General features: G+C 39.0%; 1 protein-coding gene across 5 annotated transcripts in view; it reads left to right on the forward strand.

Moving 5' to 3' along the window:
• Fer (FER tyrosine kinase) overlaps nt 1–13,944 on the forward strand; it is a 324,556-nt gene that overhangs the window by 246,726 nt on the left and 63,886 nt on the right. For all 5 annotated transcript variants that reach the window (XM_059277953.1, XM_059277954.1, XM_059277957.1 and 2 more), the window contains one exon: nt 4,957–5,080. In XM_059277953.1, the coding sequence (XP_059133936.1) occupies nt 4,957–5,080 (124 nt within the window). The remainder of the gene's footprint in view (nt 1–4,956; nt 5,081–13,944) is intronic.

Here is a 13,944-nt window from a genome sequence, read left to right on the forward strand (position 1 = left end):
TTTCTGCTGTAATTTCACTAGCTAGATTCTCTATGTCTTTAGTTTTTATCTCAGCTCCTTCTATTAGCTAGTTGATTGTTTTAGGTTGATCATGTGGCAAGAATTCATGGGTGGTGGTGAAATGTTGAGTCTTCCCTCCCTGTTGCTGATATCTAAGTACAGAATTCATTCGCCATTATCTTCCATTCCTCATATCTCTTCTACTTAGTCAAGTCTATTTATAATATTGTGGTTTTTTTATTTGGTTTATTGAGTTTTTTTGTTTTGTTTTGTTTTTATTGAAAATCGGTTCTTCTCTCATATAATACATCCTGATTACAGATTGCCCTCCCAGTTCATGTCTTTTTATGCTTTTTTTCTCCAAATCTGGATTTTCTTACTTGAATTTTTCTTTTATGTTGCTGCCTTTTTCATTAATATTGCTTATTTTCTTAGCCATTTTTTCTAACTTTTTTCTCTATGTTGGCAGTGTTCCTCACCATGTCGTGACTGAATTAGATTAATTTTTTTGTTTGTTTGTATCCTCTTTTGGGTCTTTGAATTTTATTAGTAAACTTTCAAAACCTTCACTTGGCTTTATATCTATTTCCATATTTGTGAATCAGTAGCAGAGGAGACATGTTGCTTTGCTTTTTTGTTGTTGTTATTGTTCTTTTTACTGTCTCGTATCTGCTGTTTGGACATTCCTATTGGGTTTTAATGAGGATCTCCTTAGTGGTCAGTCTTCTCTTGGGAGCCCGTTCTGTAGCACTACCCTCTCAGGAGAAACCAGACCGTTGGAACAGCATGGCCAGCTTCACTACCCTCTCAGGAGAAACCAGACCATTAGAACAGTGTGGCCAGCTTGGAGAAACCAGACCGTTGGAACAGCGTGGCCAGCTTCACTACCCTCTCAGGGGAAAGCAGACTGTTAGAACAGCGTGGCCAGCTTTACTACCCTCTCAGGGGAAAGCAGACTGTTGGAACAGCGTGGCCAGCTTCACTACCCTCTCAGGGGAAAGCAGACCGTTAGAACAGCGTGGCCAGCTTTACTACCCTCTCAGGGGAAAGCAGACTGTTGGAACAGCGTGGCCAGCTTCACTACCCTCTCAGGGGAAAGCAGACCGTTAGAACAGCGTGGCCAGCTTCACTACCCTCTCAGGAGAAACCAGACCATTAGAACAGCGTGGCCAGCTTCACTACCCTCTCAGGAGAAACCAGACCATTAGAACAGCGTGGCCAGCTTGCATCTTTGCAGTAGGTCATTTGTAGGTTAGGGTCTCTCCCAGGTAGGTGAGGGTGTGAGAAGCAGCCACAGCACTGAGGTCTGTTATTTCAAGATCTCCCCAGTATGAACTGCCCTGCTGAAAGGATGCATCTGTGGGTGTGAAGTAGAGTTTAGGGACCCTGCAGCAGTAGGTGGCAGATAGGTGGCTTCAGAGTCGGTCCACCCACTCGCCCAAGCCTATTCTCAGTTGATGAGATTCACTCTTGGCAGCTCCAGTGGGGTCCCTTCCCTTATTTCATGGCCTGAGTAGAGCTTGCTTCCTGCAGCCTGCACTTTTCAGCTGTAATGCTAATGTCTGCTCCTCCCACGCTCCTCAGGTTCCTCCAAGAAGTGTCTCTTGCTCTGACACTGCTCAGATAAAATTAAGACTCCTGTCTTGTGGTGGTTCCCAGTTCCCAGGCCTCCAGAACAGCTCAGTTTGAAATAATAGGTTCTCTCTAGATCGTGCCGAGCTCCTGCCCTAAGCCTATCCTTAACCCTAACAGAGTGACAATATGGGATTCCTCTCCACTGCTGATCCCAAACTCATGGCCTCACCAAACCTGCATCTTACTTGATAGTATATATTATGTATATATACTTAATACAAGTAAATCTTTAAAATGAACAGAAAAGGTGAATGACCTGCCTTTTAAGTTTGTTTTTAAAAAGGTAAAAGCCTATTGATTTTCTAAATGGCCCACAAAACATATATAACACTTAATTTGTGACTAAGGTGAGAAAAGGGGAAATTTAAGTAGATTTAGGTGGGTGTTTATTTTCCAGTTGTTCTCACCAAAGGAAAAAACCATTAACTCGTCTCTTCTAGAGTTTTTCTGTTTAAATACCTGAGTCTTTAGCAGAGTGTGAAAGGGGTGCAGGGAATGGCAACTAGCGGGTAATCCTTCTTGACGATTTGTAGTTTAATACAGAGGCCTGATAGAAAGTGAATGGTCGTTTTTAAGGTTGTGTGTTCAAACATATTTTTCTTTCTCTTTAATGCCATAAACTATAAATGATCCTCAAAAAAAAGAAAAGAAAGACAACCACAGATGCTAACAGTCTCTGAGAATGAATGGAGACTGAGAGTTTGCCTGGCGTGTGCAAGGCACCAGGTTTATCTGCAGGGAAAGGGCTTGTTAGGTGGAGCGGAAGGCAGAGAGGAAAGAGAACTAGCCTGGCTCTGCTTCAGCAGATGCAGTTGCTGCCGCTCTGACTTAGTGTTGTGTGAGGCCCAGCATGTCTAGAAAAGCTCCCAAGCAGTACAGTGCGTGCATGATGTAAATGAGGCTGCTCTAAGTGCTCCGCTTAACCCTACCCGTATATAGCTCTTGAAATGTAGTCAGTGCTTCTAAATACTGAACTTTCATTTAATTTTAATTGATTTAAGTTTACATTTTTATGCTTTACTTAGTTGTCAGGAACTTTTTAAGAATTTTTCGGATAGGGGCTAGAGAGATGGTTCAGCAGTTAAGAGCACTGGCTGCTCTTCTGGGAGGTCCCGAGTTCAATTCCCAGCAACCACATGGTGGCTCACAACCATCTACAATAGGATCTAATGCCCTCTTCTGGCATGCAGGCATACATGTAGAGCACTTACACATAAAATATAAACAAACAAACAAATAAATAAATGAATAAGGGAATATTTGGGATAACTTAAACATATGCGTCTATTTTTTAGTTCTAAGTTTTATCAAATCTAAATATCGACTAAATATTTAAAATAAAAATTTGCTTATAAACTAACATATTTCTAAGATTTGAGATTTATTGAGATAAGAGAAATATATTCTGAAAATCACTTTAACTTTTTTTTTAATTCATAAACTAAGACTAATTGTAAGTTTTAAATTACTGTGTGGATCATAGTATGTTTGTCTTGGACTGTGGTGGTTAAAAAGCTCAGAGATGACTCAGCTGTTGGAGGCTGGGCCAACAGCCAGAAAGACATCAGTGGGATCTGCTTGATATGCAAACATGCATAGTAGGTGAATAAAAAAATTGTATCAGAATCATAGCCTGCTGTGTGTGTATGTGCATGTGTGCATATGTGTGGGTGTGTGTGTATCTGCCTATCTTTAAAGACATGGTGTTGGCGGAAGTTTCTGTCCATTTTCTGTGGAAATAAAAGCATTACCTCTTCCCCAAAGTAACATATCTTTTGAGTTCCATTTTGAAGTCAACATATTTTTTAAATATATAGATTGGTCTAATCCAGTGTGTCTTAGCAGCTGTTATTCCTTCATCAGCAGTCAGAAAATCTAAAGACAGCACAGTAACATACAGAATTCAGACTCTGTATTTTCATCATTACATGGCTTATTATTTTTTTCTCTATTCCTTTTTTAAGGACTTTATTATTTTAAAGCTACTTTTTTAAATCTAAGAATGAACTCTTTCTCTTTTTTCTCCCAAGCCTATGTATATTTTCAAACACACTGTAACCCATTCAGAGGTGTTTTTTGTTGTTTTGTTTTGTTTTTGTTGTCTGATTCTGTCTTTACTGCATATCTGTAATCTTTTTCTGACTGTATGAGCCTTTAAACTGTAAGAGGCATGGCTAGGACCTCTGTTTTGGGGACTAGCTCTGCCCCAGTTGGTTCTCTGAGAGCCAGGCTTCATGACAGAGGTACCTGCGAGAGTCACGTTTACTGTCCCAACTCTGGAGAGTTTTGGGGTCTGTGTTGTCACTGAGTCATAAACCCCATTTAAGTGTTCGGTAGCAGGGCCTCTGAAAAGAGCTGCATGATTTCACCGCTAGCACCGAGACAGGAAGCCCTCTCTTACAGGAGCTGCGCCTCTGCTTGCTGCTAGCAAACAGAGTCTTTCCAAGAAAAGGCATTAGCAAGAAGCTGAGTTTGACTCCGTTTTTGTGTGTTTAGAGTCCTTTTTTAATCTTTGTCAGGTCTTATGTGGAAATTCCGGCCCCACGTTGGAATGCCATTTGTTGGCGGAAGTTTCTGTCCCTCAAGTCACTCCCAAGTAACCTCTCAGAGGCTTAATGTTAATTATAAATGCTTGGCCGATAGCTCGGGCTTGTTACTTGCTAACTCTTACATTTAAATTAATCCATATTTCTTATCTGTGCTTTGCCATGTGGCTTGATACCTGTTTTCATTACAGCATGCCCATCTTGCTTCTCTTTGCATCTGCTTGAGACTCCTCTCTGTTCTTCTTCCTCCTGTCATTCTCAGTTTGGCTTTCCTGCCTGACCTTGTCTTGTCCAGCTATTGGTTAGTCAGCTTCTTTATTAAACCAGTCACAGCGACATATATTCACACAGTGTAAAGGAATATTCCACAACATGGTTTAGTTTAAATAGTTTTAATTTTTAGTCGGTCACTAAATTTACAAATTAATATCATTTGACTTTTTTGTTTAAGTTGTGTTTTGTTATTAGAGAAAATAAAGTTTCTTAGAAAATGTCAATAAAATAAATCAGTACGCACACAAGCAAAGGGACAAGTTTGTCTTTGACTGTGTTTAAGTGTTTGGCAGTTCATGGCTGAGACACTCAACATACTTGACGTGTCTAGAAAAGTGATGGCGCCTGCTTCCCAGGATGTGCTGTTTCCATGTTTCTTTTGTCCTCAGCGTAAGAAACTGGGGCAAAGGCTGCTCATTGGGTCAGGCATCCTAACAGGCTAGAAATGTGACATATGACTCCTGTCAGGATTCATCTCGTTTCTCTTCATCAATTCCTCTAGGAGGTGATTTCCTGTCCTTTCTGAGGAAGAGGAAGGATGAACTAAAGCTCAAGCAGCTAGTCAGGTTTTCCTTGGATGTTGCAGCTGGCATGTTGTATCTCGAGAGCAAGAACTGTATACACAGGTAAGAAGTTGTTAGACATTTTCACTTTATTGCTACAACACTAGGAAACTAACATATTTTCTGTAATACTACAGTAGATTCCTTAAAGCTTGTATATTGGTTTTTATGTTTTGTGTGAAAGCATTCTTTGATAGTTTTCCAGAAACACTTGATTCATCCCTTACTAGAGGTAAGTACCGAATTAGAAACTGGTTTAACCTTGTGATTAGAATTTGCTTTATTGTAATCGTGAATAGCCTGACATGGCCTGCACTGAAGTCAGAAAATGGCTTCATGGGTTGCTGTCATTTTTTAAAATCATACTATGAGAATAATTCTCTCTTTCTTGTTGTTGTTTTCCTGTTCCTATTTGTTTGTTTGAGACACGGTCTCTCTGTAACCCTGGGTGTCCTGGAACTCACTTTGTAGACCAGGTTAAGCTCCAAGTCACAGAGATCCACCAGCTTCTGCCTCCCGAGTGCTGGATTAAGGGGTGTGCCACCACACCCAGCTATTGCAATAATTCTTAACTGTGAAGTTGGCCAAGGGTAAAAGATTTATAATTGTTATTTCAAAAGAGATGTCAGAAAACTTCTCTCTGGTTTTTGCATAGTGGCCTGGTCATCCTGCGCCACAGATGATGGTTTTATTGTATTTCTTTAAGATTTCTTTTTTATTTTCTGTGAATGGAGAGGGTGTCCAGTCCCCTGGGACTGCATTACCAATGTTGTGAGCCATCATGTGTGCTGGGAACTCTACAAAAACAGTAAGAGCTCGTAGCCCCTGAGCCACCTCTCCTGCCCCTAGGTTCTGGTTTTAATTGTTCGTAGCTGAGGGTGACGTTGAATGTGGAATGTAGTGCATTTTGAGATCTGTTGAAGAATTTGTGCCATATCTCAGATGTGGCTAAGTGGGCATGAGGAATGGTGTGGAAAGCTGGTGCAGATTTTGTTTGCTGGAAGCAGTGTGTTACACTGCGTATCCTAGAGGAGGGTTCATTGTCACGCCTAGGTGCCGTAGCCCTTACCTGCTGGTTTCATTATTGCTCTGCGCTTTTGACTGAGGTTTCTCATTACTCGGCATTTGACGTGATACCGTGTTGAGAGTATTGATTCCGAATTGTGGGGAGGTTGTAAAATACAGAATTACAGCCAGTTCACCTCTGCAGTACTGTTTTAATATTGTTCAACAATTGCATTTACTTTTTAGAAATGTCAGGATGGATACTATTTTCCTAGAAATTAAGATGACTATGACTAAGCCATACCACTGTACTTCTGCCTAACTTTGTATAAATATGTACCAAGTCGTACTGTAGAAATTTGTAAACCTTAATGAACATTTCTGTTTAGACAAGCTACAGCTAAACCAACTATAAGTCTAAAAACATAAAAAGTCTTGCTCTTATATTTTGAGAAAATTTATGATTTTTTCTGAGATTTTAAGATATTTTATGTATCGCACATTTCATCAAAATCTCTATAGTACCTGCTCTTAGGGCTTTTTCTGTTAGGCATGGGTGGCTGTAAGTCTTAAGTAATGCACATCGTTGAATTACTTTAGTAATTTGTGAGTTATCTGTAATATACTGTGCTCTCCTTCTCCCACCACAGGTCCTGGGCATTAACCCTTAGGCCTCCCGTGTGCTCTACCACCGAGTTAAATCCCAAGCCCTCTTTTTAGTTTTTATTTTGAGACAGGGTCTGACTGTTTTCCAGGGTAGCCTTGAATTAACCATGTTATTCAAGCAGGCAATAAACTTATAATCTCTCAGCCCTATAATGCTCTTTAATTTTTGGTGTGCTGCATTGGGGGGAACCATTGCTTTAATTTCATACTTTTTGCAGTGATGACTTACCCTGAAAGAGGATGAGCTGTTAATGATCAGAATCAAAACCATTCTGGACTACAGATGGCAATGGCATTTGATTTTGTTCCTCTGTCTAAATAATAATGTTATATATTATAATTTTTTCATTTTCCTTTGTAATATGTTTCACATTTTTGCATGGTTTTGAAAGCCATTCTTTGCTTGACTAGTAGTAGTGATGTGTATTTGCTAGCTGGCAAGATTTCACAGTTGAGCATCTTGAACAATGTCACTGAGAGCAGGAGTAATAAATAGGCCTCGGGGTTAATGCCATCCTTCAGGGATTGGTATTGGCTCTCTGTGGTATGTGTTAAAAAGAAATCCAGGATCTGCTACAGAGATTTGGTAATTGATTAGTCATGTCTGATAATCATTAACATAAAAACCCCAATTTTGCCATTCTTGGCATTCAGTAACCTTCTGTCTTTATTCATAAATGCATTTCTAATGCTTAGTCTTTGACATTGTTTTACTAGTCATAGTATAGTAAGTGTACTATTTTTCTGTGATCACATTTTTCTGTGATCACATCCATTGAATTCTTCTAATATATCTCTTATTTCCCTTGCTAATCATGAGAACTACATGAATTTCATATCTACATCAGATGGTTTCTGTTCCTCTTTAAACGTAGATGGATTCCTTTTTTCATTTTACTACGGGAATATATGGCATTGTATTGAGAGAATAAATCATTCTTTATGTTGCATTTTTAATAGTCATGAATTGTGCTGTTGAGATTGTTCTCGTGTGCCAGGCTGAGGAGCTGTTTCTCTGGGAGAAGCAGTAATTACAGTGGAATCAGCTTGCTTTATAGTTACAAATGCAGTCAGTGCATATTATCAAAAAATACCCTAAATATGTTGTACTTACTTGAGTGAAGGGGTTTTTTTGTAATAATATCTGATGTGAGTATTTTAAAAATTAATTTAAACAATATAAACCATGGTGAAATTTTATAATTATTATTCAGATAATGAGTATATCACTGAGCCCCATTTTTGACATCCTCAAAATTACTAAAATCAATGCATATTGAAGATTGTAAAATCCAAGCAACAATTTATAATCTGCTTCAAATTGTATGACTTGCAAATGTTTATCTGTTCACTGATTCAGAACGTGAACTTGTCTCTCTGCTAAATGTTTCTCTTTAACATTTGAGTGACACGTTTTCTTTCTTTCTTTGTGTGTGTGTTTTACTATAAAAATGCCAAGCAGTGTTTCATGAAGGAAAGAAAGAAGTGTGGAAGTTCAATGGTGAAAGTAAGGAAAGCATTCAGAAATGGCCTGCCTTTGGAATGTGTTTGTTTTGGCTTCCATTAACTTCTACAGTTCTCCTGATGTCTGTTTTTAGCTGTAACAGTTTCTGCTCCTAGATAGGAACTTGAATATTTTTGTTTGGGCATAATTTTAATCTCTCAACTCTCTTTATAATAACTCCATAAGCCAATGTGAAATTCTTTTCTACTTTATCTGAAATACCCTGAGAAGTTGTGCTGTGGCAATTTTCATAGTAATGTGCTATCAGATCATTGTGCATGCCATAAAGGGCATTAAACCTGACTAATTCAGAAGTTAAGTCGTTAGACATAATAGATATAAACAGCAATGAACTGTATGATTTTATTTCCAACGGATCTCACTGTAAAATTTTATTTCCATTTATTTCTAAAAGTTGGTTAAACATTACCATTCTTGGATATTTATGAACATTTAAAAAGTATAAACCTTTGTTGTTACATGCTTTAGTTAAAAATCGTAATCTACATAGAGGTATGAGAATATTACATTTCATCATCATCAATAACAAAAAAGGTGATTAGAAAAGAATGTGAGTCTTTTTGTTTTTTTGAGACAAGGTTTCTGTTATGAAGTAACAGTTTTATAAATTAAAATCTGACAGGCCATGCTTGGGACTCCTGAAGGGCTTCACATACCCTTTATCTCCAGTACAGGCTAAATGTTCTTACTCTGGAGACCTGAAATCTAAAATGCTCCAAATTAGGACAACTTTGAGCACCATCATAACGACACAGTGGGAAAAACATTGTTTCATGTATTAAGTTATTGAAACTATTTTATAAAATTACCATCATGCTATAACGTTAAGGTATATGTGAACCAAAAAATACTGTGTTTAGATTTGGATTCTGTCCCCAAGATACCCCATTATGTATATACAGATGCTAAAAATATGAAATCTGAAATACCCTGATCCAATTTTCAATAAGGAAGATGATGCAATATGTACTTCACAAATGGGGTCCCTTAACCTGTGCTGTGGTGCCAGTGGGACAGTTGTAGTCCCTGACTGTGGATGGGTGTAGCAACAAAACAGTGATGTGAAGAGAAAGTCAACTTTGTGATGACAGGAACAAGGCTCTTTGAAAGGATTATGGAGAATGTATAGGATGCTGGTGTTAGTGGGGGCGCCGTATGGTATTGCAATAACCAGGGAAGCTTTGCACAGCCTCCCACCTCACTGAGGTGTGATGTCGGTTGTTGGATAGAAGGAGGGAGAGTTTTCTACCTGGAGAAGAGCTAGGAGGCTGGGGAGATGGCTCAGTGTTTACGAGGACTTGCTTGCTGATCTTCAGAGGGCCTGGGTTGAGTTCCCACCACCCAGCTCACAAGTCTGTCACTCCAGTTCCGGGGGATCAGATGCTCTCTTCTGGCTTCCATAAGCACTGTACACACAGCTTTGTGCCTGCCCCCTCACGCCCCCTTTTGCTCTGTACTCACTTTAAGACTGTAACTGAGTCCAGGAAAGAGTAGCTAACGGTCGTCCTGACCTCATCGCAGATGCAACTGAGGTGGGACTGTGAGGGTGTGACAGTAGTGGGGGACACTGAGTGGGGACCAGCCAAAACTTCATTCGAAATCAGATGCGCGAGGGAGCCTCGTCTCTGCTGCCTCTGGCCTGTGGTGCATAGTGCGACTTCAACACACAACGTGCACACTTGGCACTGCACACATCACCACAGCACACCCCAACAACAAATGTGTGAAGCACCTTGACTCAGATTCTAGACTGTTGTGACGTGGATACCCTGTATTTACTGTACATATACATAGAAACATAATGGTTCAATTACAGAAAACAAAGACGGTGATTTTTCTTACTATCATTCTCAGTACAGAAGGATCAAATTGGTCCATCTTTGGATTGTATTGAATTAGAATGTTTGATTTTTAAAAACTGCTATTTGATTTGCTGGCTTGAGTAGCATTTTAAATTCATTAAGTGAATTTTTGCTTGGAGTTAGAACTTCCAGGAATATTTGAAGTGATTCTAAACATATTTCTGCCATTTTATATCTATTTGAAACAATATTTTCATCATTGGCAAAAATCACAGCATCAACGAACTCTGGAAAATACTGAAAATGTGTGTTCTATAGTATCAAACCTTCAACCAAGATTCAATTCTTTTTTGTTTTGTTTTGGTTTGATTTGGTTTTCAAGGCAGGGTTTCTCTGTGTGTATTCCTGGTTGTCCTGGAACTCATTTTGTTGACTAGGCTGGCCTTGAATTCATAGAGCTCCACCTACCTCTGCCTCCCGAGTGCTAGGATTAAAGGCATGTGCCACCACTGCCCAGCAAAGATTTAATTCTTAACAAATCTTAATTAAATTTAATTCTTAAAAATAAAAATAAACAGGAATATCCATCTCATTAGTATAAAATTTTGACGTAATTTTTAAAAATCATAACATTTTATATACTAAATAAGATTTAAAAAGATATTTCTGTATGAACTATCAGTAATTATTTGATATATGTATGTATAACATATATAATATGTTAATTATATTGATATACATTATCTTTATCACCAGAATCATTTAAACATGCCCTAAGTGTGTGGAAACAGTGTAAGAAGCCCCAGTCTACACGGTTAGTGTTAGAGATGTAGACAGATTCCATTGGACACTCTCCTCATCACTCCAGTCCCTGTGTTTCTTCGCCGAATTTAGGACAAGTTGAATATCCTTTGGAAGGCTGGGCACCGTACATATTCTGAGTATTACAGACTTTGTAATATGGGCATTTACATGTCCAGGGTACTACAGACTTTGCAGTATGTGCATATATATGTTCTGAGTACTGTAGACCTTATAGTATGTACATATACATGTCCTGAGTACTGCAGTGTTTATGGCATGTACACATACATGTCCTGAGTACTGCAGTCTTTGTAGCATGTGCACATACATGTTCTGAGTACTGCAGACCTTGTAATATGTGCGTGTACATGCTGAGATATCTTAAGAATGAGACCCATGTCTAAGCACAGGATTTTTCTCATCTCATATATACTTAAATGTGTCACCTGAGGTATTTCATACAATGCTTTTAACACACCTTGCTTTGATGGCAGCCTGTCACATGAGGTCATGTGTGGAATTTGAGATGTTTGGCCTATAGTGCTAACAACAAACATGTATTGAGTGTCTGCTAAGTAGCAGCCTCTGTAATAAGGGTATTGGTGAAAACTTCCTTATTTTTTAAAAATACTTGTGTTCTTGGCGACTGAAAAGGAAAAAACCCTGCAACAGTGTCTGGCACTTAAAGGTTAAAGAATGATTCAGACTAACTCTCAGCTCCGATTCTGTCCTAGGTCACACAGAGGATCTGGGTGAGACTTTACTGGCTTCCCTGGTAAAGGGATCTTTGATCAACAGGAGATGTGAGGCCAAAGGCCAAATGGTGCTTTGTAGGATGATCTGGCTTACACATGCTGTTGTTTCATTTTCATAAGTCAGAGCAGGAGCAGCAGGAGCCTGTGCAGTGGGATCTTAGAGAAATGCTCAGGACCAGGGGCTTCGTTCCTGCAGCTCTGTGTAGCTAGAACTTGAATTCTTTTCATTCTATTGTTTAGAGGCCGCCTTCTGCTGTTCCTGTTAACTTAAAAGACAGGATTGACAAGAGATGTGTGATACACACTGACTGACTATGCATTTATGACTATCTTAACTACTTATGGCATTTGGTGATAATTTTAAATATATTATGTTGTGTTATTAGTTTTTTAGTTCTGTGCACATTTTAAATGAGCAGAATTTTCATGTAGCAGAATAGGAGTGAACTTTGACATATGATGGATGAATTGGTCAATGAAAGTTCCAAAGTATTGACATCAGATGACTGAGGACTCTATAAAGTAATTGTTTAGCTCATGAATGTTAACCTGCCATTTGTACTTTTTCATTCTTTACACTGTGTAGATGATGGAAGAATTAACCTTATCCAGTGGCAACCTGTATAGATTATACATACACAGTCCAAAGTTCTTTATGGAATGCCTGTGACATTTTTTTTTAATGTTTTTACTATAAGGCGACAGTGTCTGTGCTTTCCTCGGGATCCTGTCATCCCGAAGGCGCACACCAGCCTGTAGACTCTCTAGCCACGAGCAGCTTGTGCTGTTGCCTCTGTGCTCTGGGACCACGGTCACTGCACACTGAAAAAAGCAGCAGCAGCTCATAGCTTTCCAGAGAGTGTTCATGTTTGACATGTGTTTTGAAAGAATTAAGGAGGAAGGGTATTGCTGTATAGAGCGGTATGGGAGGCACCACCATTGAGCCTCTGTGACCCTATGAGCCCAGTCCATTCCTTATAGAGGCAGCCATGGCTTTGACAGAGAACTTAGTTCCTTACCAATGAAAGAAGGCATTCAGGGAATGTTAATCCACACTGGGTAAAGTTTTTAAATTTTACATTTTGCCTCTTTAAAATTAGACTTCTACTTACTTACATAATTTAATGAATGGATAAAATAATTGTACCTACGATTTTAAGACCATTAAAAATCACAGGCAACACATTAACATATGGTGTGATATATAAATAATCTATAAACGTCTTTATAACCAAAGGAAACATACTTCATGTGAAATTTAAGATTTGCTCCTTTTTAAAATGGCCTTGTGCTATCTTTTGATTTTTTTAATTATAAAAACTTGGAATGTGTGGTGTTTGGATATAGGTGTGCGTGCATTGTTTTCCTGTAGGTGTAGATGCATGTGGAGCCCAGAGGTCGGTGTTTGAATATCTTCCTCTATTGCTTTTTGAGACAGGGATCCCAGAGCTCACTGATTGGCTAGACTGGCTGGTCAGCATCCCCAGGTATCCTCCAGTCTCCATCCCCATTCTGCTGAATACAGATGGGTACCACAGTGCCTGGCTTTCAGTGGGTGCTGGCAATCCAAACTCAGGTCCTTATGGCAGGTAGTTTACTGAGGGAGTCATCTCTCCAGTCCCCCATATTATAAGACACAGTTTTCTCAAATGTACACCATGTGAAGTAAAGAAATTAAGATTTTCATGAAAAATATATACTTACATACATATCCTAGTGCAAACAGAATATTGAAGTTTCTGTATTTCTTCTTTTGTGATATCATATACTCTTACTGACAAAATTCTTTTTTCTCTTCTCTGTCATTTCTGAAGTGTCTGTCCCATATATGATACCAGTAAAAACCCATGTGTTTTTAATTATAATTTTTAGATTTATCTAATTTATGTATATGAGTGTTTTGCCTGCACGTAGGGTATGTACACACCACATCTATACTTGCTGCCCCTGCATGTCAGAATAGCATCAGGTTCCAAAGTCGTCTTCAAGAGCAGCAAGGCCTCTTAATCAGTGATCCATCTCTTTAGCCCTGCTCATGTTTTGAATGCCTTACTTGTCAAAGACATGCTCCCTTCTGAATGTACTGATAACTTAGTCCACAGTGTACTGTGGGGGGGGGGAAGAAGAAAAGGGGTAAGATTTCTGAAGGAAAAGGTCCCATGCAGCCGTCTAAGGTCTAAGAATGGCCAGTGGACATCAATGACTTATTAAATTTTATATGATCACCTTCAATAAAACTTCGTAAGGAATTTCTGAGGTAACCTTTTACTGTACTTTCTCCCACTGAACTGAGGAATGCTTTATCTACTTATTTTGCAAGCAGTTAGGTTGAAAAGCAGCCACATGACAGATGCTTCCTAGTCTACTGAC

This window comes from Peromyscus eremicus, chromosome 13 (assembly GCF_949786415.1).
Source record: "Peromyscus eremicus chromosome 13, PerEre_H2_v1, whole genome shotgun sequence".
Taxonomy (NCBI): Eukaryota; Metazoa; Chordata; class Mammalia; order Rodentia; family Cricetidae; genus Peromyscus; species Peromyscus eremicus.